The 21798-nt window shown below is 46.2% G+C and overlaps 1 protein-coding gene across 10 annotated transcripts; it reads right to left on the bottom strand.

Moving 5' to 3' along the window:
- Positions 1-244: 244 nt before the first annotated feature.
- Positions 245-18478, bottom strand: NR4A2 (nuclear receptor subfamily 4 group A member 2). Of its 10 annotated transcripts, none has more exons than XR_011428496.1 (8): positions 18072-18209; positions 6456-6579; positions 5115-5980; positions 4193-4322; positions 3628-3791; positions 2527-2729; positions 1958-2015; positions 245-1808 (listed from the first exon to the last, which is right to left on the bottom strand). XR_011428496.1 is itself a non-coding variant. In XM_023622940.2 (8 exons), the coding sequence occupies exons 3-8, from the start codon at positions 5976-5978 to the stop codon at positions 1552-1554; spliced, it is 1797 nt and encodes a 598-aa protein (XP_023478708.1). In that variant the 5' UTR covers positions 5979-5980; positions 6456-6579; positions 18072-18478; the 3' UTR covers positions 245-1551. The 10 variants fall into 10 exon arrangements, 7 of the variants coding, with proteins under 7 accessions (XP_023478708.1, XP_070097972.1, XP_001490544.1 ...); XR_011428495.1 differs by lacking the exon at positions 18072-18209 and adding an exon at positions 8299-8997; XM_023622940.2 differs by having other exon boundaries at positions 1958-2136; positions 18072-18478.
- Between the last annotated feature and the right edge of the window lie 3320 nt (positions 18479-21798).

Genomic DNA, 21798 nt, shown 5'->3' on the forward strand with positions numbered 1-21798 from the left:
GTCTCAATTGATTCTGATCAATGTAGGTTGCTCCACTGGAAAATTCTGGTTAAGGAAAAATATTGGACTGAATTCTCTGGATAATTAGTTCAATGCTCCAGTTCCTTTTGCCAGAATTAGTCTAGGCTGTCAGTTTGAAACTCAGATGTTGAACAAGTGACCTATCCCAAATCAATCTTCAACTCTGTCTATTGTATATTGCTATTTAGTCATCATTTTTTCCTCACCCAGAAAGAAGACAAAATTCTGTTCGTTTACATAGTTTATTGTTGTAAACATTAAAATTGTCTTTCTCAAAGAAAGAATTTATCAGAAAAAAAAAATCAGCATCTCTAACTGTCATACACCATAGAAAAAAAGGCAGTGACTCATATCATGTGCCATACTGGAAATATACAAAGAAAAATACTACAGAATATGGCAATATTAAAATTCTTACTCAAACATAAAATAATATATTAACTGACAATTTTAGACATTAAAAAAAACAAAAAAATTCAAAGTGCTCAGTAATTTCCAGGGAGTTATGTCTATTATAAGCACTCTGGAAACAGTCAAAAGCTGCTGCATGCAAGTTCTGTTTAGCTTTAGACAACAAAATAATCAAGATATAAACTTTCTTTTATCAACATCAACAGTACATACAACACTTACAAACAAGGAATGTTGGACGGTGTTACAAACACTATGTGTCCCTTTTGTCAGGATTTTCTGATGTGTAATACTTGTGCCCACCTATTTTACAATTGAGAAAATGTTTAAGCTCAGATAACTACCAATCTTTATAAAATCTAACAGACTACATAGTGTCTGAAATACTATTTATATAATATAGACATTACTGAAGTAGCAAGTGCCTATAACATTTTCAACCTAGAATCAACATGCTTGTCCCTTTTTTGTGTAGTTATTTCTTTTTTTTTGCAAACACACATTTTTTAGAATTTGTAATATTTATTCATAAATAGGCACAAAATAATTTAAAAAGCCAAACTGCATTGGGTAAATTTACAAGCCTTTGCCTTCTTCAACTCATGCCACCCACGCAACATTTAGTTTTACTATATATTACAGCTTTCTTTACAGCAGAAAACTTTGAAGTCTTTTAAAGGGCAATACTTGTGGGTCCCCTTACGAGATGTGTGTGTGTCTGTGTGTGTGTGTGTATTACATTTGTCTTAACTGCAACAACCAAACATGGCCAAACATTTCCCATCATACATTAGGAATCTTTCTTCTGAACAATAAACTGAGTTTGAAACTGATAATAAAAAGTTTATACCACTGTATTGTGTGTAGTCCGTGTCCTAAATCCAGGATGCCCCGGAGCCAAAATGCCCTTTCAGGTTCTGCCTGCAGGTTAGGAAATAGCAACAGTTTTTGTTTTTTTGTTTTTTTCTTTAGGGATCAAGGGGCTGGGGGTTTTATGGAAGGGGCGGGGGCCGGCTAGAGCTGAGGCAGCTCAGAGGGATATCTCTGCCCTTGTGACTTGCCCCCTCTGGACAGTTTTAGGTTTCTTTCCAGTTCCTTTGAAGTGCGTGGGAGGAGGTCTTAGAAAGGTAAAGTGTCCAGGAAAAGTTTGTCAATTATTGCTGGCGGTGGTACCAAGTCTTCCAGTTTCAGGTAGAAAATGCGCTGTAGCCCCTGTGTGCAAAGGGTACGGAGTTCTGGGAGCTTCCCCAATAGTTTGGACAAATAGTTGGGGCGATTCAACCCCCCATTATTGAAAGTCACGTGGTCTTTGAGACAATTTACAATCTTGTTTTGCAGTTCCTCCACTCTCTTGGGTTCCTTGAGCCCGTGTCTCTCTGCAGAAAACACAATCAGAAACAAAAGAGGAAGGCACAAAGCTGTTAGCTAGTTGGCAGGACCAGGGAGCACCGGTGGTGAGGGAAAACCGGGACAAATCCCGCTGGGCAGTTCTGGAGGAGAAGTGCCCTGTGCCTGTGGTACTGACCTGTGACCATAGCCAGGGCAGCAATGCAGGAGAAGGCAGAAATGTCGATGTTCATATTCTGCAAGTTGGAGGAGAATTCAACAATGGAATCAATCCATTCCCCAAAGCCACGAACGCATTGCAACCTGTGCAAGACCACCCCATTGCAAAAGATGAGTTTACCCTCCACTGGGTTGGACCTGCAATTAATACCAAAGAGAGAGAGGGGAGAAAAAGAGAGAGAGAAAAGCTAAACAACTAATTACTTGAAGAGCAATAAATGAGGGATTTAAGAGGCACCTAATTACCGAAGAGTTAATAAAATGTAGACCAGCGGACCTTGAAAGGGTTTAATTTCATAACAATCAAGAACGCCCCCTATCCCACCTCCATTCCATTCATCCAAGGCTTCTGGGCTCCCTCCTTCCCTTCTCTTCCTTTAGTCTACTAGCCTTTCCTTCCTTTTTCCCTCTTTCATTTCCTATTCTGTCCTTCCCTCTTTCCCCCCCTTTCCTTTTCCCTCTTTCTTTTCCTTTCTGGATTCCTATCTTCCTCCTTTCCCCGCCTCCCTGGACTGCCTCCTTCATTACCTGTACGCTAATCGCAGCACAAACAGTTCTAAGAAAGCCGACTCGAAAAGCAGGTCCTGGTCGGCTTTGGGCAGGTCAGCGAAGCCCGGGATCTTCTCCGCCCAGCCCCTGATGATCTCCATGGAGCCAGTGAGGAGATCATAGAATTGCTGGATATGCTGGGTGTCATCTCCACTCATCTGATAGTCAGGGTTCGCCTGGAACTGGAATTTCATTTTAAAAAGCACTTAATGAGGTTCTCTAAAATATATAACCCGTGAAATTGCTAACCCCGTTTCTAGTAGGGGAGCCAGGTTTTTATAACAATTAAACCTTTCTCTGACCAGTACGGAAATTAGATGTTCCGGGGCAATTAATTCAATTAGGGATGGTGCTATGAGGTCGCTGCTTTAAATATGTAAATTACCATTTCCATACAGACTAAATACAGTGCCATCCAGCCCTGGGAAACGTTCACTCTTATCTCCACAAAACAATTGACACGTTAGTATTCATGCCAGTCCCAGAGTGGGTCTGGAGCAGAGACGCCCTTTGCAAATCTTCATAAAATTGCAGTGGCTTCTAGGTTTGCCCAGCACACTCCCTCCAATTAAAGCCCACACATTCCTCACAGCTGGGGTAAAAAAAGGAATCTGACCACTTGACCCCCGCCCCACTGCCATTCCTTATACCCTCTCTCTTTCCCTTCGCCAACCCCCAAGCAGGCATCCCGCACCCTGACAGAGCCAGAGAAGATGAGGACGGAAACATCTCTGGAAGATGGGGGATAGAATCCAAGTGGGGGCATTTTGCACAGCCTCTGCTTTTGGCATGAGAGGCATTAGTGTGTGAGTATGTGTGTATACTGTGGTAGTGGGAATGGGCAGCTCACACAGATTTGACCACTGGGGCCTATCCTCTCCTTCTTCCTCTGCCCTGTCCTCACGGGTACACCCCCAGCAACACGGTTTTTCTGTCTGTCTCTCTATCTCCTGCTGAGCTGACCAGAGCTGGGGAGCCACAGCCCTGCTTGCCTCCTTTATCCCTTGAGCCTGGGGTTAGTGATGGCTGTGGGGAGGGGTCCTGCCGGTTTGTCCACATGATACCCCGTCAGCTTCTTACCCTGGAATAGTCCAGGCTGGTCATAGCCGGGTTGGAGTCGACATGGGCCCTGACGAGGGCACTGATCAGACTCACCGGGGGCGAGGGGGGAGAGGGCTCCTGTGGGCTCTTCGGTTTCGAGGGTAAACGACCTCTCCGGCCTTTTAAACTGTCGGTGCGAACCACTGCAAAGGAACAGCCCGGTTAGCGCCGATCCCTCCAGCAGGACCCAGCTGTCGCCTCGGCCCCTCCCTGGGGAAGGCCAGAGCCGCGGGGCGCCCGGCCGGGCGCAGGGCCCCAAGGCTTGTAAAGCCCTCACTGACGCCCTCACTGACGAGACACTTAAAAAATGCAGGGTTGCTTTCCATCTTCTTCCAAACAGGCCGTATAGTTAACGGAAAGTATGGCCCGGCGGCTGTCTCCAGGGCAGGATGAGCAAGCAGACAGCTGCCGGGTCGTGGAGGCCAGACGCGGGTGGGAGGACCCGGGAGACCCCCGGCTCTGGGAAGTGGAAAATGGGGTTGGGGTAGGAGCAGCGATTTCCCAAGAGCGCAGACTGGGGAGTGGGCTGCTTGCCCCGACCTACCTTCTTTGACCATCCCAACAGCCAGGCACTTCTGAAATCGGCAGTACTGACAGCGATTCCGGCGCCGCTTGTCCACTGGGCAGTTTTTATTTGCTAAACACACGTATTTCGCGTTTTTTTGCACCGTGCGCTGCAAAAGGAGATAATACAGGCCGAAAATTATTACATTTTTCTCTTGAAAGTCCAGCAACCCAGGGAATCCAGAGACAATTTCTGAACGGCTGGATCTACACTCCCTCCCTACAAACAAATACATACACACAACTCCTTTTTATTTTTTCCTTCTCCTTTTCTTTCTCTTTCCTTTCTTTTTCCTCCCCCAGGGCATTTAACTGAAGAAAATTGATAGCGTTAACATTTGAGCTAACCTTGCCGCTCCTTGCTGTGTTTTATATGCCAAGAGAAGGAGAAGGAGACGCTCAGTAAATACAAATCCGTGGGCATTCATATTATTTACATTCCTTGGAGACCTTCTCTATTTAAAATGATAAGATTATTCAATCAGGATGGCGAAATAAAGAGATCACTTAATTTGACCATAGGGAATTCTGTTCCACTTGGTTAGCTCAGACACGGTTCTCTGTCCTAACCAATTTCAATCTGAACAGAGAAGACAGCTCCTAGCACATGCAAATGACCCTCTTCCAACTCCGGCTCTAGCAACTTCGGGCGGGGTCCTGCCGGGTCGGCTGCGCGCAGCGGATGCGACCCCGGGTCTCCCGGTCTTCCTACTTGCCGTCCTCAGGCACCCAGGAGCCCCGCCGCAGGCCGTCGGTGGCTACAAGGCAGCCTCGGCGGACCCAGGAGTCGGACCCCCCAGACCAGCTGGTGTGGGAAGCCTGCACCAAGGCAGAACGCGCACTCCAAGGCTCCGGGCACTAGGGGGCCCCTACCTGCTTCCTCCGCCCCCGTTCTTGCTCACCTTAAAGAAACCTTTGCAGCCCTCACAGGTGCGCACGCCGTAGTGCTGGCAGGCTGCATTGTCGCCGCACACGGCGCACAGCCCCTCGTTGGAGGGGGAGCCTCGCGACGGCGGCGAGGGCACCTGCGTGTCGAGCAGCTGCGACGCGTGGCCGATCTGCAGGCCTGGGAAGCCCATGGACGCGGGCTTTCGGATGGGGTTGGGCACAGCAAAGGTCTGCCCGTCCACTACGTGGTGGCTGCCCGCCGGCTCAGGGTTCATGGGGACGTGCAGGGGCCCGTCGAAGCGCATCTGGCAACTAGACACTGGGGTGCCGGGGGGCGACTGCTTAAAGGAGAAGAGGGAGAGGCGGGAGACGGGCGTTTTCCTCTGCTCGATCATGTGCGTGGTGGCCACGTAGTTCTGGTGGAAGTTGTGTAGGGAGCCTGGGTCGTCCCACATAGAGCTGTGCTGCACCTGGAAGCCCGGGGTAGTGGGCGTCGGGGGCGAGGACGGCTTGTAGTAAACCGACCCGGAGTGCGGCATCATCTCCTCAGACTGAGGGGGCAGGTGGCTGTGTTGCTGGTAGTTGTGCATCTGAATGTCTTCTACCTTAATGGAGGACTGCTGTCCGGACAGGGGCATTTGGTACAAGCAAGGTGGCTTGACGTCGTAGCCTGTGCTGTAGTTGTCCATAAAGGTACTGAAGCTGGGGAGAGAAGTGGTGGCAGTGATTTCAGTGTTGGTGAGGTCCATGCTAAACTTGACAAACTCTGGAGTTAAGAAATCGGAGCTGTATTCTCCCGAAGAGTGGTAACTGTAGCTCTGAGAAGCGGGGCTGGCTCCTTGAGGCGAGGACCCATACTGCGCCTGAACACAAGGCATGGCTGGAAATGAAACAGGGTAATATACACTCAGCCTGGTCAACTGAACACTTTCTCCCGGGCTCGGGTACACCTGGAGCTACACCGGCAGCCCGCGGCGGTGAAAGGGGCGCGAGGGGAAGGGCGGAGAGCGCGACTGCTGCGGAACAAAACGGTGCAGGGCATGGAAAGGCTGATCAAATAAAGACCCAGCGCTAGAGAGCCATTGAGGGTCTCCGTTCCCGGATATTTCCAAACGCCTCCCCCTTCACCCTCTTCCACGGACAATCCCGCTCAGATGAGCCTTTCCTCTGAGGCTCGGGTTCAACAAGCTCATTCTAGAAATGAAGTTGAATTGCACAATGAGAAAGTTGTTCCCGAAGGCGATGGGTCGGGAAAATCTTAAGTTACAGGGTTTACTGAGGAAGATCGTGTCACCCTGTTTCTTGACGTTTAGGCAACTGGGGGAAGGGAAAGAAAGAAAGGAAGTTGCACTAACCTTCAGCCGAGTTACAGGCGTTTTGGAGGAAATTAAAGGTGGACAGTGTCGTAATTCAATGAAGGACAAAGTTTCCAAGATTTTTAGAAAAGCAATGGGGAGTCCAGCCTGTCAGATCTCTTCCCTGCAATACAGACACAGGAAGCTTCAGGGCGACTTTCCAGACAGATTCAGCTGGACATTTGTACACTCGCCAGGCAGGCCCTTCTGTGCCCTCCTTGACTGTTTCATTGGAAATTAGTGTGTGGCCTTTATCAAACTTAGCAGTTAAAATGCATGTGTAAAAGCAATGGCTGGAAACAACAGAAAATGCCACTCATTGCACTGTGTAAATCCTTGCAGAGAGAGGGTTCTGGAGAAGAAAAGGTATTCCATGTACTTATTTAATACTTATGTAATAAATTGGCCCCTTTGCTAGGATGTGAGTGTAGGGGTGCAAGGGGAGTGTCATTTCCACTTTAGTTTAATTCCGACTTCAATAAGGAAAAACTAGAGTCTAATAAAATACAGCATTGGAACCCTGTCGAATTTTTTTCTGTGGTGAAACTGGCTTTTCTTTTGGGAGGGCGAAGAAAGTAGAAGTCAAGAATATAAAATGAGAAAACAATCTCTCCCTCTACCCCCACCGGTTACAAAACGTTAGCAAGGCCTGGGCAGCCCTGACGCCAATCTGAATGGAAGCATCTGGATTTCCCAAGTGCTTCTGGAGAGCACTGAGTTTGGGAATACAGGTGAATTGGCATTCACTTTTCCAGGAAACTTGCCTTTCAACATCTTTACTGGTCAATGGGTGGAAAGAGGAGATCCTGTTTTTCCAGGAACATCTTAGATCAATTGCAGAGGGAGGGAAATACTGGTTATCTGGTATTGGCAGCAACCTGAGAAGCACTTCCCAACACAGCAAGCGGAACATCCTCCCTATATACAGCCTTCCCCACTCTGCCTTCTTGCTGGAACAAGGCATTCTCTCGTCCTAGTAACTTTCAGATGTTCCCACTGGGAAGGCATTCTTGAGCATAGACTATCTTATTACTAATGAAAAAGAAAGCCAAACACGCACTCCTTCTGTCCACCCCCCCCCCCCCATAATCTTGCTTCACAGGGGAGGGAGGTTAACCAGAAAAAAGTGGAAAGAAAGGAGAAGCTTGGCCCCCACAGGCCTGAGAGAGATGCCTGTGCTGGATATTAACTCCCTGATAACTTCGCAGCTTCGGAACTGTGCTTTTTACATATTCTCTCTGTCTCTGTCTTTCTCTGACACACTCACATACACAAGAGCGGCTTATGTCAAAACCAGACATTTCAGGCAACTTAGTAACAGGACACTCTACCAACAACCCCCTCCCCCCTCCCTCACTCGACAATATCCAGGAAACCCTGGCACGCTGGCCAGCCGCGGTGACACAGTTCCCAAGCAACACATAAACTGAAGAACTTTCTCTCTCCTTGTCACTTTGTAGGCAGCGTCCAGGCCCCTCGAATACACAGGACTTGGAGTCCCCGTGCCCAAAGGCCACAATCAATTCCGCACTAAGAGCAAACTTTGCGCATATTTCCGTGAGCAAGTTCGCAGCTCCCCTAACTATGCAAGCCTCCCTTCCACCTCTACCAATAGGAGCCTGGAAGCCTCTGTTGGGAGCCAACTCCCCCCTAGTGCCAAAGCTGGAGTTCGGACAAATGCCCTCTAGCTGCGCGCACCTATTCCCCATCCTCCGGCCCCGCTCGCGCGCCGCGCCTCTGGCGCCCATTTCCAAAGAACCTGTACACGCATGTGGAAGGAGAGACGTGCAAAAGAAGAAAGAAGGATAAAAGAATGCGAGCTGCACCGGCTGTAACTACTCACTTAGGGGTTCTCGGCGTCTCTCTTCATTCATTCAACTCGGCCGAAGAGTAGTTCCCTCTGCGAGTCCGGGTGGCAGGGTCGGGGAGGGTGGGCGAGAGGCGTGAAGGGAGTCGAGCCGCCGAGAGCGGGGTGGGAGCAGGGCAAGGCGGCCGGCTGGGCTGGCGAGCGGGACCACAGAGCTTTGCGCGAGCCGCCGGCGGACTGGCCCTGGCCGCCAATGTGCCTTTGTTTATGTGGCTCGCGCTGCCGCTGCCAACATGCACCTAAAGTCTCCGCGCGTCAGCGCGCGTCAGCGGCCCGCCGCCCAATCGCCGCGCCGCCGCGCTCCCCGGACTCCTGGCCGGCGCTCGCTTTGGTATATTTCCGACCTGACGTCACGAGCAGGGCCGATTTTAAGGTGGGAACCGTTCTGGGTTCACCTTGGTAGCCAGCTTGGGTTTTTTTTTTTTCTTTTTTTCCGAAAGAGGTGTGACCTCTCCACTCAGGTCCGCGCAACCCACAGCGCCGCGACATCTCACCTCACCCTCCCCCAAGCCCCCGCGCCACCGCTGCCGCCCGGCCGCTCACACGTGGGGGAGGGTGCAACAAAAACCGGAGCAGAAGAGAACGCTGGCGTGGGCCAGGTAGCGAGCACCTGGAATCGCACGGGATGGGGTGTGCCTGGCAGCGCCCTGACCTCACCCACCACAATTGTCACCCCCATTAGCGGAAGCGCTACAGATGTCCCATGACACAAGACGCTCAGAGGGCTCAGGCAATTGGGGTGGGACTTCCCTAGCCCGGTGCATCCCCCCTTTTCCTGTCCCGTCCCTGGCCTCCTCCTCCTCCAGCATTCTCTCTCCCTCTCTCTCCATCTCTCTCTGTCTCTCTCTCTCTCTCTGTCTCTCTCTCTCTCTCTGTCTCTCTCTCTCTCTCACACACACACACAGAGTCCAAGGTGGAAGGGAGTGAGTAGGGCCTGTTTTTTCTGTTCCCTTCTTGCCTTGCACTGCCCACGTGCGAGGTAGGACGTGGTGCGTAAAGAGGGGAGGGGAGTAGTAGGGAGGGGGTAGACAGTGACCTAGCCCTTCAGGGACCCCAAAAGTCAGAGTGAGGCGTTGCCCACTTTCCTTTCGCAGACAATGCAGCTGAGCAGCGGGCAACAGGTGCGCCTTCTGCAGAAAGGTGCTCTAATCTCACGTTTTGCCAACTCTAATACTTTCGACACTCCTCAGTGCCCGCCAAATCGTACCCTTCCACGAGTTCTAGGGAAATAAATCGACCCTCCTCTGAAACACAGGGGCTCTTGCAGCCTCACTCCCAGAGCCAAGAGGGAAAGACAAAACATGGGGAGAGGGCGAGGGGACGCGGACATCTCCGCGAAGCGTCAAGTGTGTGCGTCCAGCCCTCTTAGGAGAGAGGCTGCGGCTGGCAGGGGGAGCATGCCGCACCCCCGCGGCGCTCCGAGTCGCTGCCGACCCCGCTTTGCGGAGTCCATCCACCCGCCACGCCGAGTGCGCAAGGCGCTTTCTAGCAAAGGAAATGTCACTTCTCCCGGCAGCGAGCCCCCTTCCCCGTCCCTCGGCCCGAGCTGGGCGGGCCTCTGAGGGCTTCTGGCGAGGGACGGAAAGAGGCTGGGAGGAGGGGAGGGAGGTTCGGAGGCGTCCCCCTTCTCCGCCTGCGGAGAGTTCCAACAGCCCCTCCTCCCTCGGCGTGGATTGCTTCCAGGCTGCGGGGGGCCCATTTGCAACTCCCCCCCATCCTGATGTTCCCGGTCTGGGCCGAAAGCGCCGTGGCACTCTAGGCGTTCCGGAGCTGCTCGACTCGGGTCTGCACCCCCGCCTCCGCCCGCTCCCCGCCGCCTCCGGCTCCCCAGCGACCGGAGAGGCGTTGCCGTCAGGTGCCCTGCGGCTGCCCCGGGAAGCCGCAGGCTCTTCTGCGCCGCAGCCTCAAGAAAACCTACGTGACCACCTTAAGTTCCCCCCAGATGTTGCGACTGCCGCTGCTGCTGCCGCCGCCGCTGCGGTTCAGCGGTGCCCTAGCGGGCGCGAGAAAAAATAAAACCAGGAAGTCTGTGTGTGTGCGTGTGTGTGTGTGTGTGTGTGTGTGAATGGGGGGTGGGGGGGGCGTTGTGGTGGCGGGTGAGGGTGTGTGAGTAGGGGGATCAGGGGAGGAGGGTGAAGAATAGCTTATTAGCATGCGCTCGGTAGCGTCAGAGCCCCGTGGGCAGAAGCGACTCCACACGAACGAAAGGGAAAAAGTGAGAGTTTGGAGAGCAGGGGAGAAGGAAAGGGGTGGGGGTGGCGGTGACGCAGGGGCGCAGGCATTGACGCACCCGCCGGGCTGGGCCCAAAATAGCAGCAGCTCTAGCTCGGTGGCGCCCTCCCGGGTTCCCTTCCCCTTCCGCGAGGGAGCAGGGCGCGGCCACGGGGAGCTTTCCTTGATCCCAGCGGTGGGCCAGGCTCCAGGCGGCTATTTTCAGGCAGTCGGAAACTCAAGCGCAGCCACGCTGGGGTGGCAGTTATTATTTTTTAATACATTCCTAGGAAAGCGGGGGCCGGGAGAACTTTACGGCTGTAACCATCACCCTCTATACACAAATATGCACATCCAAGTATATGTGTTCCCTCCACACGCTCCTCCTCCCCTATTGCCATTAAAAAAACACTTGCCTTTAGCCTGGGTTGAATCTGGGGACAACCTGAGAGTTCTCTCCCACAGAGTGGAAAAGTGTTCTGGAGTTCTTAAAGTGAGCTCCACGGAAGACAAACATTGTAATGTGATGCTTTATTCTGTAACAGCAACCTGTCGAGTCTGGCTTCTTGATAACAGAGCCTTTGCCCAAGTTTTAACGCACCCAAGACCCGAGAGGCAGTTTTCAAAGCAGCTTATAATAATTATTAGTAACTGGGAATAGAGTGATTAAATACAACATTAAAATGAGAGAAAAGCTGGACTTTCTCCCTTCTATTCTAAAATCCGTATAAAAGTCCTCTCTCTCCTCTTCAAATACCTATTCTAGTTCCTGGGAATCGTTACTTCTTAGGAAGACACACTGGATGCAAGACCGATAAACTCACCTAAACCAACTTTGGATAAGCTACTTCTTGGGTTGGCTTTTTGGGTAGGGCTCCGATGTGCTTTCGGGGTGGGAAGAATCCAGCACGGGCATCAGAACGTGTAAAGAAAGACCACGCTCAAAACTCCAGTCTCCTGTGTCCCAACCAGGGGCACAGGGAACCAAGTCTCAGTAGAACCGCCAATGTCTGTAATTGACTGATCCTGTCAGTAGGGGGCCTGACTCCACAGCGTTCAGGAGGATAACACGTACACACACGTGTACACACACACACACACACACACACACACACACACACACAACTAGCTATTCTAGCTATTTACTACTTAGGCCAAGCCCGAAAAGCACATGCTGCAGGCCCAAATATTCGTATTGTGGTGGAATTTATAAATAACTACAAACCTTTGACTGTCTTCCATTTTTTCTAGAAAAGGGAAACAGTTTGACACGTGGAATTAGGTTCACAACAGATTTTCTTTATTTCCTCCTGCCCATGTTTAACTTACTGTTAGATCACAGAGGGAAAAAAACTGAAATGGTAATAAAATCTCTCATTTTATCACTAAGCAGTTCAAATTGGCATATAGTTTGGAAAAATGAAAGCATGTTTTAAAATCCTATGATTACATGTTTAAATAAATTATAGTTTAGAGGGGGATTCCTGTGGGTGTATTTGCTAGTACATAAGAGAATGCTTTTGTGCATAGAGGTTTAATTACACATATAATGGAATCAAAATGTAGAATGGAACAACCTTTAAGAAAATGTTAAAATGATGCTTTAGGCTAAAAGAAACTGAAATTCTGCATTTATATGACTGCAACCCTTCAAGATTCTTGAACATAAATAGACTCTTGAATATAATCCATTGTATAACTCAATGAAAATGACAATAATGGTTTTTTTAAGCCTAGAATCTGATATAACTTTATTGCCATGTAAAAATGTATAATGTTACCCCAAAATGAAGGTCTATTTTCTTAACAATTTAAATAGGAGTAAAAATTGGTCCTATCCATAGGTAGCTCCTTCTTTTGAAATCAACTAAAATAAATTACAAAATTATTGTTACTATCAATATATACCATTAGATGACCTCAGAAAAGCGTTTAGGAAAGTAATGTTACTACATTATCTCTTATGATATTAACCAATATTAAGCAGAACATATTGATGCGTGTATAGAAAAATATTTTTATGAAAAAGTCAATATAAATGATACATAAACTCACATCTAAACCAAAGTATTTTATTTTATGCATGGCTTGGTAGATTATACTTAATAAAATTGAGCTTTTGGTATAATTTAGAAAGCAAACATGGATGTAATACCATAGGATTTTCTATCTTAATGCATGGGAAAGGGGCCTTTGGGGATTTATTTCACTGTTCTCCCAAAATGAACTCAGAGTAGCCATTACAATTCAGATATAGTGAATAGACACAACTGTTATGCTGTCAGAGTTGAGGTAACTTTAAGATATTTCATAATAAAATTACTTAATGGAACCTATTTTAAGCATAAAAATGAGCTATATATTTTAAGTTATATTTGGACAAACTTAACATTCATGGCATTTGTTGCCTTTTGGCAGAAAGTTTGACATTAGTGATAGAAGAAAGAAATTTTCACTTTGAAAAAAATTTCAGTTTCTGAAAAATATAAAATCATTTTTTAACCTTGAAGTGTTTTGTTTGTCTTTCTCCATTTCATTTGCATTAAGAGGATACTAGTCAATCAATCATTTGTTCCTTTCCTATAGGATGCTTGGAAACAAGTCAATTGCTTAGCTGATGTTCACATTTTGGGTGGCTGGGGCTTCTACTCAGCCCATTTTCCACCAAAAACCACTTAACGCAAAGAATTGAAAAATTATGTCTTACTTCGATTCAGAACTCAGTTCTAGAAATGTGTAAAGATGTGCAGAAGAAAACAGCACATTTTTTCTAGAAGCATCTACTTGTAAATTAAAATTATAAAACTGAACATATGGTAAAACCTCATGCCACTCAAAAAGTATTTTGCATAATAAAAATTCTTCATCTTTTCTCTAATGCTTGACTCTCAGTAACAATCTCCTAAATATTTGCTTTTAAAGTAACCACTTAATATTTTCTTTTTCGTTGTGCTAAAATACACGGAACGTAAAATTTGCCATCTTAACTATTTTTAAGTATACAATTCAGTGATGTTAAATACATTCACAATGTTGTGCACCCATCATCACCATCCATGCCCGTAACTCTTCAACTTATAAAACTGAAACTCTATACCCATTAAACATAACTCTCCATTCTCCCCTCCTCCAGCCCCTGACAACCACCAATATTTTCTTATGTAAGAATTCTTTTTGACTAAGCAAGGAAGAGTAACTTTGGTTTTGGATTTCATTGCTAATTTCAGTAAACAGGGGAGTCATTAAAATCTACAAAGTCCTAAAATATGTTTTAAAGATTCTGAAAATAAGTTGCTACATGCTAAAAAAAAATATCAAGGACACTTGAAATTCTACAAGTAGCTAATTACATTAATAACCATCACAGTATTATATGGCTTTTTCTTTAAGCAGATAAAATATATACACTTTGTAACAGTTTTTATATGTATATCACAGCTGGCTAGTTTTTGTCCTATCTTTTGTGATAAAATAACTTTCGATGTTTTTCCTCAGGCTAACTGGTGGATTGGAACCCCTCAATTTAATAAAAAATGAAGATACGGCATTGATATATTATGACAAAGACAAATATGCTATTTTCCTCATCATAATTCTGCAATTATCAAGTCTACAATTTTAACACTACAAAAGTAACTTATAGCAAGGACCCTTATAGTGATAAGTAATAAATCTAATTACCATATCCTTCAAATAGATGTAATATAAATTTCATTGCTCACTTAAAAGTTCTAAAGTTAACAGCATAAACTTGAAGTTGAGTAATTAAGTAATCCTTATATAGACACTTATTAAAGTATTTATACATATTATCTTAAATCTACATCTATCATTTTGCCAATTAAAATTAGGACTTTAATTGCAATTAAGTAATTTAATTGCCAATTGAACAGCAAAATTGCTAAGTGACTAATTTTAATGCCTATTTTAATTACCAATCATGACTGGGGAGGGAGCTAATCAAGTTACATCAAGCAGTACCAGAGTAATGATGTGAAGAAAAAAAAAAAGTAGAACAAACATTCAAGGCTACATGCTTTAAAAAAAAGAAACATAAATTAAATAAATGCAAACACAATCTTATAAATGTATAAAAATACTGTATTTCAATATCTGAATACAGAACACGAGAGAGAACAAGATTAATTAAAAGAAGTCCCTGTCAATCTTCAGTCAAAGTAAGGAAAACCAAGTCAAATTTTTCTGTCTAATTTACATGGCACTCACACCAACCCAGATAAAAACAAAGCTGCATAGAGCTGGAAATAAAAGACTGTTTCCTGCTTGGCTGGTTAAATATTTACAGATTGACAGTTTTTCAAAAATTCTTTAAAAATGAAATACTATAAAAGAGAGAAACAAGTTTCCAATGCAGCAATGTGGGTTTTGAATTTGAAAAGCACACAGCCAGTGTGCTGGGGACTATAAACTCTTTCCTGATGGCTCTCCTCCCCACCCCCACTCACTCACTCGAAGGAAGAGTTCTGTGAGAGGCCTAATGCCTAGCCATAACTTGTCCCATGTTACCTTGAGAAAGGCATAAATCTGCCCTATCTTAAATATTTTAAAATACATTCGTGAGTCAAAAATAAGAAAGCAGCTAGGATTACATCACAGTTAAAATGACTTAGAGCATGGGAATAGACCTTGTTCTAACAGTATTTCTTCCTTTTCAGTTAAAATAAACATGCCAGCTCAAGAAAAAGGCTGTAAACCAGCAGGCCACAAGAAACACCCGTGCAGATCGACTTGGCGAAGACAAACCCATTTCCAAAAGTTTTCATATCCAAACCAATTCTTAGATTAGCAATGTGGAAGGGCAATATTGAAAGAGGGAGGTGAAGTTTAGAGCTCAAAAAATAGAAAGCCATTCCCTGGTAGACAATAACGACGCTAGGACTTTCCAGCTATAGGGATCGCCTTGGCAGTCAGCCACTTCATTTAGAGTAACAATGGACATCCATCAAATCTTCATTTAAAATAAAAGTGAAGATACAAGACACATATTTTTATTACTGTGTATGTTTACCAAAAATAAACATGGCTTATGTCTACAAAAGGGCCCAAAATTATTCACGAACTACATGTAATGTTATAACTTGAGCAAAAGCAAATGATGCTGCTTAGGATTTTATTTACTATGGGACTTGAATTCTGACAGGAAGCACAGCAGGACTTTCAGCCCGGCTTTTGAAGGAGGAACACGTTAATAATCATGGGGCCTAACAAAAGGCTGCAATATCTGCTCATGACAATAACAGCTTTATAAGGCAAGTGCAGTGTGACTGATTAAAGGACACACTCACTGCCTATTCAGAAGTCACAGAGATGGAGTCATTATTGACAAGCTCGATACTGATCAAGGGTGACACTCATTGAGTGCTGATGCTACAGAGAGAAATAAAATCTCAGCCATGAAAAGATTACCAAAAACAGCCGCCAGAAAAGACTGCCACAACTCAGATGTATCTTAATGTGTTCTGTATAAGATTTTCTGCTATATACATACACAAAAGATCTTATATTATTTGATGATAATCAAAATTATTGCACTAACTCAAGCACTAGAAACAAATCATCAGCCATTACAAAAGGAGACAAAAAGGCAAAACATTATCCTGTAATTTCAAAATGATTCTGAAAGGACGTAATGTGTAGACAAACTTTCAAAATATTAACTTTCTGAAACTTGACATGAATGAAAATATGTACTTTCTTAGATTGTTTATGTCTATTTTGTGTATTTTGCTAGTTCACATGAATTAACATGGTTTACATATTGTTGGAAGCAAAATCTTTTAAAGACAGTCTATCTATAGCTTTCAGATATCCCTTAATAGGTAAAAGTCAAAAAAAAGTCACCATAAGTTATTTTTTGACCTTATTTCTTGTTTTTCAGTGTTGCCTCTCTGCATTAGTGAAGGAAAAAGGAGGGATACGGTAAAAAGACAACCATGTTTGTAATCTAAGATTAGAGGCAATCAATTAAACATTTTATTAGTCACCAGGATATCTGAAATAAGACCAGTGAAATATTACAGAATCATTCTACTAGAATCTAAGCAGTGACTTCAGTATGCTGTTACTCACACGTTGGGGTGGGGGAAAACAAGACCCGTGCCACCACATATGTGATCCAAGTTAAAGTACACACATGGGGGGGGGGGGGAGCTACAGAAATTGGTTTGCTGAGGTCTTCCTTATATCTCTTACATTTCATATTTCTGAGCACTGTTTTCTGTACGTTACTTTACTAAGCTTAAGAATGTTTGAAGCGTAAAAAAAAAAGCCCAGAATTTCAAATAGTTAATGGATTTAGGAGTTATATTGAAACAAGTGGCAGAACACATTTTGCCTAGGAGTCCTCTAATTTTTTGGATTCTAAAAGTGTGGTGTTCCTAAAGATCGCTACCTCTTAAGTAACGAGCTGTGGAAATCATATTTTCCATTTATCCACACTCTCATCGATTAGTATTTGGTCGGCTGATTGGCAATCTCTAAGACAACAGTGTTGCTAAACTTTATAAACTTTGTATCATCCAGAGGTGGCAGAGGGGAGGGGGAAGGCAATACAGAAACAGATTTTACAGCCAGAAGGATTGAACAGGGCCCCTCAAACTACAAATAGATGTTACAGAATTTGAAATGTAGCTCTGTCGCTCAATTTATACACAGGAACTGTGAGATGCTATCTTCCTGTTGTTATAACGGATCAGGTCAAGGGATATAAATTGTACCAGGTAATTCATTTTGCCGTTCAGAGAGTCATTAAGTTCTTCCCAGAATATATGTGATTGATATCCCTGGAGGTGAAAGGCTAAAGGAACCATATGGCAACATGTTGCATTCCGTATGCTATCTGCCCATCCGTGCTTAAGCTGCCATTAGCAACATCTGTACCTTACGGAAATCCAGCTGCGCCGACGACGGCTGACGGAATTGTACTTGGGGGGGAAATCTAGCTTAGCGCCATTAACTTGAGACTTCGAGTCTATCTACCAGGACGGATGGAAGCTTTCACAATTAGACGAGACGACACAAATGCTTTATTAAAGTTTAATTTTGAACTCCCAATTAACGAAACTGCATTACAAATCGACTGCAATTTCCTAGAAGGCACAGCAAGTTCTCTGCCTGCCTGCCACGTGCGAGGGGCTCCAGGGCAAGCTTTCTCAGCTCCCGGCAGCTGAAAGGAGACGGTTCAGAGCTTGTCTCCGTAGCCCAGGAAGTCCCTAAAATCCTCGCCAGCCCCTCCTTCCGCAGGGCGGGGGCCGTACAAGGACAGAACCCGAGGGGAGGGGGGCGGGGGAGTCCTCTATTATCTCGGCCTCCCGGGAGGAGCCTCGTCTAGTCAGTTACGCAGAAGTTTCTCTTTCGCTCTTCGCGCCACACACCCAGCTGGGCTTCCTGCGCGCAGGCGAGGGGGGCGAAGGAGCGGGGGAGACAGGAGTCCCGGCGGGGCTGCCCGGCGTTCACACGCACCCCGCTCCCCCTCCCCCACCCCACACAAAGCCCCGCTCCGGGTCCGGATACGTTACCTGCCCGGCGCTCCCGGCCCCTTGGTCACCGCATCCCCCGCTGGGCGCGCCTTGTGCGGCTCCCGCTCCCCGGGACGCATAAAGTGGTGGCCCCTGGCAGGCTACATCCCCCTCTCTCGTCATGTTAGGGGGCAAGAGAGGGGAACCAGGGAAAGTGGAAGTGGAGGCTGGGGCAAGAGGAACTTACTGATGAAATTTATAAAAAAAAAAAAAAAAAAAGGAAAAAAAAGAAAGAAAAAGGAAAAGCAGCTGGCGGGGCCCGGGTCCTGGCCAGGGGCAGCAAAGGCCCATCACCTTTCGGGGGTCGCGGGCGGGAGGGCGGGGGGTCGGGCAGCGGCCGCCCGCCCCCCTTTCCCGGCCCCCAGCGGCGGCAGCAGCTGCACACACAGAAGCCCATTGTCGCCGGCGCCCGGCGCGCAGCCCCGCGGACTCGGCCCCGCGGCCAAGCGCGTCAGCGGCCCCGTCAGCCGGGCCGGGCTCCGTGACGCGCGCGCAGCCCGCTCTATAAATAACCCGCCGCCGGGCGGCTCGGGCGGCTTTCCAGTGACGCCGGGGCAGGGCGCGGGAGGAGGAGGAGGGCAGGAGGAAACAATAAAACCTCCCTCCCGCCTCCCGAGCCTCCTTCCGCCCTCCCTCGGCCGCCCTCGGCCCTTCCCGCCGCGCTCCCCTGCCCCGCCCCGGCCAGCCCTGCGCCGCGCGCCGTACCGGGAGCGCCTGGCCGAGCCAGCCTCCTGCCCGCCTGCTGCGAGACCCCGGGGTGGGGACCGCAAACTCCCCCCCGCGGCGCGAGGGGCGGTTACTTACACACCGGGGAACAGCGGGGGGACGTGGAGGGGACTTGGCGACGAGTTACTGTCGCTGTGTTACTTCCTTCCAGATTGATTTAAACCTCTTGATGCTTTCTCCCCTCTCCCGCAGCCACTCTGGTACAGGTCGGATGTGTTTATGGTAGTAAATCCTCAATTCAAAACAAAACAAAAAACTTCGATCTTAAACGTCCTCTCTGAGCTTATTTTAAAGTATATGCGTGTGTTTGCATCTCATGGGGTTTCGCCTACACCCCGCTCTATATCTGGACCATATCCTTCCTTTTCTCAAACCCCACCAGAATTATTTATCCAAGTTTTCGTGGGGCCAGGCCCACGTTACTTTTTTAATTTAGGGAGTTGTTTGAAGGGTTCCGGGACTCATGCTCCCAGTCCCATAGCATTTTGCACGTTTTTTCGGCACTGAGCATAACATAGGCCTTGAGCATAGCCCATTTGAATTTTCCAGAAGTCTATAATCTTTCAACGTTCTGGTCTTTCATCAAGGCTGCCACTTAAAAGAGGCTTACTCTATCGGTAAATTTTGTGTGGGGACTTTCCGGTCTGGCTTCTGTACTTAGGCAATTCTGTCCCACGCCCCACACTCCTCCTGCCGCTTAAGGTGCCCATACATGACTGGAGGTAGTCTGTTTTCTTGAGACCATCAATTAATAGACTAGTAAGACAATTACTACCTCCTCCAGAGCAAAATGTCCCAGATACATGAACTGTAAATGTTCTGGGATGCTGATGTATAATTTGCAGATGCAAGCAAAGCGACCTGGTGTGCATAGAGTGAGTTAAAAGGGCTGAGGACGTGGTTCTTGGCTCACAATCATGACAAGATGGTGTAGTGAAGGCTTCACTGGGCTGGGAGTTCCAAGACTAGGAAATTTGAGTTTTAATTCTGTTTTCATTTGCCCCTCTGTGCTGCCTGGCAGAAATCACAGCCACTCTCTACCTCAGTTTCTCCATCTTCAACATGAAGGACTGGTGGTTTCTCAGCCACTTTCAACACAAACATTCTAGGATGCTAAAAGACATAATTGTGTTCAGGTCTGAAGTTACTAATGTAAGCAACTAGTATCTCATGGGAAAAGGATAACCAAATGTAGACTAATTCAGTCTTCTGACAACTTAATATTTTGTATATTTTGCAAAAAGAAAATATATTAGGGTCACTTCAGGAAAGAATGAATTCAACTATACCATTCAAACTCTTTTAAAGAGAAAAAATGGTTGTCACTATATGCTTTGTTTTCATGACAGGGGACATCATTACAGTCTCTGATGTCTCAGGCCCTTTCCCATATGGCTTGCTTTCATATGGGTGAATGAATTATGGGAAGCAAAATGTACTAGGACTACTTTCTCCAATTTTTCCCCCAAATCTGGCTTGTGTGGTCTGTAGGAGGAAGTTTTCACTTGAAAGACGCTAAATTATTTGTCAATGAGTGGTGTTTGTGAGACAGGCAAAAGTCTTCTTCTGATTGACCTTCATCAGAGAGCGAGAATCTGCCTTTTTCTCTTGTCTCCAGGTTGGTGAAAGCAGAAAACGTAAAAGCGTCAGAAACAAGTTTAGAGCCAAAACATTTGCTTCACATTGACACCATCCAAGTGTGATCACAACTTCAAAAGTTAACCAGTGTTTTCCCGGTTCCAAAAGCACATCTGTCTCCCTTCCCCATGAAATGTTCAGTATCTCTAATTTAATTTCGTCTTAAAGTTCTTTCTTCTGCAATTTATAAAGAGGTATTTTTCTTTCACTGCTACTTCCTGAAACTTCCAGCCTCTTGCATAGTTTTAAGTTAAAACTCTTTCGCTTACTTCTTATCCCTTGTCAATGTAGTCGGTTCCATTCTCCATTCTCCTTACCCTTCAAAGTCTAACACAGTGAGAATTGGAGTAGGCAGGCTAAAATGGAAACATGCCCAGTTTTTGAGGGGGGAGAAAGCTTAGCTCTGAGACCAGTGGAAACACAGTGAAACAACTCGTTTCCTCAAAACAAAAGAAAAAAACAAAACAATCATCCTGAAATTTGTGAAACAGGAAACTGAAAGTAGGGAAAATCTTTTATTTGGATCTCCTTGATAGCATAAAGCTTGTTACAATTTTTCAAACATAGTGGATGTTTTAAAATGTGGACATTTCTCAATATTTCTGAAGTTTCTGTCTACCTGAGGTTAAATCCTTTGAAAAGACTCCTCTTACAGTAACGGTATTGAAGAATTTATTAAAGAAACTACTGTGCACTCTTGCCTTATTACTCAGTTAATCCTGATCTGTGTTTAGAGAGTGGTGCCAGCCAGGTTGAGGCTTCAAAGAAATGAACACAAATATTTGCCATACCCTGTGCACTATAGTTTTGGTGATAGAAAATTCATTTTGGAAAATATCATTGAAGTTATAGTATAAGCAAATCTCAGCAACCTTCACACGGATAAATAGAAGGTTAATAAGAAAAAGGATGAGGGATTCTCAGTATTCCTAATGAAAAGAGAGGGGCAACCTAGCTTATAAAGCTAGGAGCTTTCTGCATTTAAAAGGCCAAGAAATTAGGGCAGGCAGTGTTCTTAAAAATAAGGTTGATTAAATTCAGCAAAATAAACAGGGCTGCCAGCATCAGTTCAAAATATGACCATACATACATAACCAGCCCTTCTGATAAGGTTGCCCTGATTTTCATCTGCACAGACTGGTAACTCAATGAGGGGATCCATTACAAACAACTTTGTTCTTCTGGTATATGTTATAACATCAAACCGGGATTTGTTAAGAGTGAATTTTTAAAAATGATTTCTGAGGGTTCTGGGTCCCAGGGCTGTTTGTCCTCTGATCCATTCCTAGCTGTTCGTTCTTTTTCTCTGGCCTGTATCATGGCGGAGCTGATCCTGCAAGCAGTATTTCTCTGCCTTCCTAGG

The sequence above is a fragment of the Equus caballus genome, chromosome 18, assembly GCF_041296265.1.
Source record: "Equus caballus isolate H_3958 breed thoroughbred chromosome 18, TB-T2T, whole genome shotgun sequence".
In the NCBI taxonomy this organism is placed as follows: Eukaryota; Metazoa; Chordata; class Mammalia; order Perissodactyla; family Equidae; genus Equus; species Equus caballus.